Source organism: Lolium rigidum, chromosome 7, assembly GCF_022539505.1.
Source record: "Lolium rigidum isolate FL_2022 chromosome 7, APGP_CSIRO_Lrig_0.1, whole genome shotgun sequence".
Taxonomy (NCBI): Eukaryota; Viridiplantae; Streptophyta; class Magnoliopsida; order Poales; family Poaceae; genus Lolium; species Lolium rigidum.
The window spans coordinates 88820164-88823987 of NC_061514.1; the positions used below are offsets into that span (position 1 = coordinate 88820164).

At 46.6% G+C, this 3824-nt stretch overlaps 1 protein-coding gene across 1 annotated transcript; it reads left to right on the plus strand.

Moving 5' to 3' along the window:
• The first annotated feature begins 226 nt into the window (after positions 1-226).
• LOC124678619 (expansin-B5-like) lies at positions 227-1233 on the plus strand. Its single transcript, XM_047214478.1, has 3 exons — positions 227-365; positions 516-819; positions 888-1233. The coding sequence occupies exons 1-3, from the start codon at positions 227-229 to the stop codon at positions 1231-1233; spliced, it is 789 nt and encodes a 262-aa protein (XP_047070434.1).
• The last annotated feature ends 2591 nt before the right edge of the window (positions 1234-3824 follow it).

The window sequence follows — 3824 nt, forward strand, 5'->3', positions numbered from 1 at the left end:
AAAAGAATGTTATGCTTAATTTGTATTTTCCCGCGCACAATGTTCTCAACCATGCATTTGCTTATGTTTACTAACGGCGTCGTTATGCTATTTAAAACTAACCGATATATACCACCCAAATAGCACTATACATAGTCGAGTTAACGAAGCTGTTGCTATAAAAACACCTCGTCCCCAATCTCCTATTAGAAAGGCCTTCTCTTCATCGTATCAACCAAGAGAAACAATGGCGGGCAGCCGAGGCAAATTGTTCCTACTTGCAGCGCTCGGCGTGCTGTCAATCCTATCGCTTCCAGCGGCAACGCACGGCTGGGCGTCGGGCGGCGCGACGTGGTACGGGGGGCCTTCCGGCGACGGAAGCGAAGGTAAGCCGAACATATGTAACGGCCGGGTAGCATATATAAACTTCGATGCACTGAATGTACATTGTAATTGACACGAGGCACGATGTCGTCGGAACGAAATAAGAAAACTCACTCGGTCACTCTGTTACATTACACGAATGCAACACACAGGTGGCGCTTGCGGCTACAAAAGCGATGTTGGCCAGGACCCTTTCTCGTCGATGATCGCCGCCGGCGGGGAATCCCTCTTCAAGAAGGGCAAAGGCTGCGGTGCGTGCTACCGGGTCAAGTGCAAGGAGAACCCGGCCTGCTCCGGCAACCACGTGACCATCGTCATCACCGACTCGTGCCCCGACGCGCAATGCCAGAAGAGGGCGCACTTCGACATGAGCGGCACCGCCTTCGGCGCCATGGCCAAGCCCGGCATGGCCGACCAGCTCCGTAACGTCGGAGTTCTCAACATCGAATTCGACAGGTGAAAAACGCATTCGATCGAGTTCCTGTAAATCTCGTCGGGTTCCCTTCTTACGTTCTTTTCGTCAGGGTGCCGTGCAAGTACCACGGCAAGAAGGTTAGCTTCAAGATGGACGCAGGCGCCAACCCATTCTATCTCGCCATGCTGGTCGAATACGAGGCCGGCGACGGAGACCTCAACTCCGTGGAAGTCATGGAAGCCGGCGGCACCAAAGGCCACGCGAAGTGGGAGCCAATGCGGCAGTCGTGGGGCGCCCTGTGGTGCCTGGACTCCAAGACCGGGAAACCACTGCAGGCTCCATTCTCCTTCCGGCTGACCACGGGTAACGGCAAGGTGCTCGTCGCCAACAACGTCGTCCCCGCCGGCTGGAATGCCGGAAAGGCCTACCAGTCCAAGGTGAACTTCCCCGCCTGAAGGTTTGCTTAATTGGCATGGCGGAGCCAAGGCTATCTGGTGAAGGAATCACAAACTAAGGAAGAATAATTTAAGAACCGCAATTGGATGGATACATCTCATCATGTACTAACTTTTAGGCGCCAAATTTTGAAATCACAAATCAACAAAAGTACCATGGTTAAAACAACCGATATTATGATACATATAAAAATATTCATTAAACAGAACTAAATGTTGCAGCTGTGATCGTCTAGTCCTACACTTCTTGTGTCCTCGATTATATGTTTTACAGGTCTTCCTAATTCTTAGTGCTTGAGAATTTCTTATTTCTCTTTTTTTTTACAATAGAAATGAGATTCATGTAACATTCCATAACCTTTATGGACTCTAAGAGCAAATAATACTTATTTTACAACACTTTTGCTTCGGTGCACCTCCTCTCCCACTAGTGGAAAACAGGCCTTTTGATCCGGGTGGTTAGGGTCTTTTGTCGCGGGCGGCCAGCCGCGACAAGCAAGGCGCGATAAAAGGGAGGCCTTTTATCCCGGGTCACTTACGACCCGCGACATAAGGTCCACCATGTGGCAGCCGCCTGGCGCGCAGGGCACATGCCCTTTTGTCGCGGGCGGTATTACCACCCGCGACAAAAGGCCCTCTACGTGGCGCGCGCACAACGCTTCTGCTTTAGGGTTTGAGGGGTGCAGCACCCCTCCCCCGCCACCGACCGCCCGTTATATCATTTTTTTCGTTCGAAAATAAAAGTTGCATATATTTGTACGCTACTAGAAATTGTACACGTTCATTCAATATATATATATATATATAGATCGATCAAACAAATGTTGGAAGCAAAAGTCGATTCCTCTTTACATGTAGCCCTTACATATATATATACATTTAGCTCACGATCGACAAGCGGTACTAACGACCGTCTATTTGGAGGTAGAGCATCTATTTGGACTAAACAAGCCTTTGTTGTTTAGTACATCTTTAATCAAAAGTCCCGCCAGTTCCTCCGCGATTCCTAGTGCGTGTTCCTTTGGTTAGAGTCTGTCCCGCATGAAGTCGACCTATATACGAAAATGAGATGAGTATGACTATATCAGTCTTGATAACGAAATATTGATGATAATAAATAAAGTTGTGAATGTTATTGCTTACGTTGAATTTATTATTGTTCTGCTTCTCGGTGGTTAACATGCGAATGGACTCGCAAACGTAGTATCCACATAGATTCGTCCCTTGTGGCTGCCGGGGGCACGGTACAGAGTAAATGTTAGCTTCTCTGCCCAGGTTTCGTTCTCTACGATGTCTCTTGAAAGCGGTCCAAGCCCTGCCGTGCAAAAGAATGATTGAATGAGTGGATAATTAATTGATATCTCACGAATGATAAAGCGCGGCGATGAAGGAAATTACACTTGGAGCAACTTCTGCAAGTCCTGGAACCCGTCCACGCCTCTACTCAGTGGGTCTTTTACCTCAACTATTCCCTTATCAGGTTGAATGTCTAGTAGAATCCAGTGGAAGCTGCACATGTTATGCATATACGTCAGGAATTACACTTAACATCGAGTAAGAAAAATTGAATGTGCATAAAGATCATTAAGACTCTCACTCGTAGTTGTAAGGAAACAATATTGAATCACAGAAATATTGCTCCCCCAAAAACCTTAGTAGGTTTCCCCCCATTTCATGGGCACTAAACTTTACCGTTTGAACATGTACTTTATCTGGGTCAATAAACCCAATATTGATAATATTATTACTTTTGCATTCACTGATCTTCAGTCTGCATAAGAGAACACATAAGATATAATGAGTATATATATGCAATGAAAACGAACATGAACTGAATGAAAATGAACTTATATGTAGTTAACAACTTACAAGCAATAGCAACTCATGAGAGATTTGTCGAGGGCATCTAGATTGAATAACTGCCAGAGTTCATTCATCTCAATATGGATCTCCTCCTTTCGGTAGTAATATTCCCATGGTATACTCGCCACGATGAACCTTATGTTCTCCTTGCATGCATCAAGGTACCACTGATGCAAATTCCGCATATGTGTTGGCAGTTTAAGCAGCTGCTCTCGTGCTGACCAAGTCGGCCCCGTAGACAAATTTAGGAGCTATATCAGCAGGTGGGTACTGCAGCATCTGCTGCAGACAGCAATTCCTCCACGGTAACGTCACAGGCAGCCGCTAGCTTTGCAGCTTCTTCCATATCGAAACCACCATGTTCCTGGTACAGCTTGGGAACATTAAGCACTTTGAGTGCTGGGATCGATTGTTTGGGCTGAGCACCGAGGAGGGGAACTTCCTTTCTCTTTTGCCTTTTGTCGTTTGCTTGGCCTTGAGGGGTGCACTTGTTGAAGTTGACTTATTCTCGCTTGCACTTCTAGCTGATGATTTGCTCGTGCCAGCAATGTCCTTCTCCTTAGCCTTTTCAGCCTTCTTTGTGTCAATTACCTTCGCAAGAGTGCGTGTATAGTCATCCTTCTTCTCGTGTAAGTCATACTGCGATGGTGTGTTCAGAAAACTAGTAGCATATGCTATTTGCTTCTCTCGTGTATGGCTCGCGCTGGAGGTTTTGGCTTATGAAAAAA

Excerpts from the sequence above, each read along its gene's own strand:
- LOC124678619 (XM_047214478.1), top strand. The coding sequence starts at position 227 with ATGGCGGGCAGCCGAGGCAAATTGTTCCTACTTGCAGCGCTCGGCGTG. Across the intron at positions 366-515 it reads TTCCGGCGACGGAAGCGAAG|GTGGCGCTTGCGGCTACAAA; the intron begins GTAAGCCGAACA and ends TGCAACACACAG. Across the intron at positions 820-887 it reads CTCAACATCGAATTCGACAG|GGTGCCGTGCAAGTACCACG; the intron begins GTGAAAAACGCA and ends TCTTTTCGTCAG.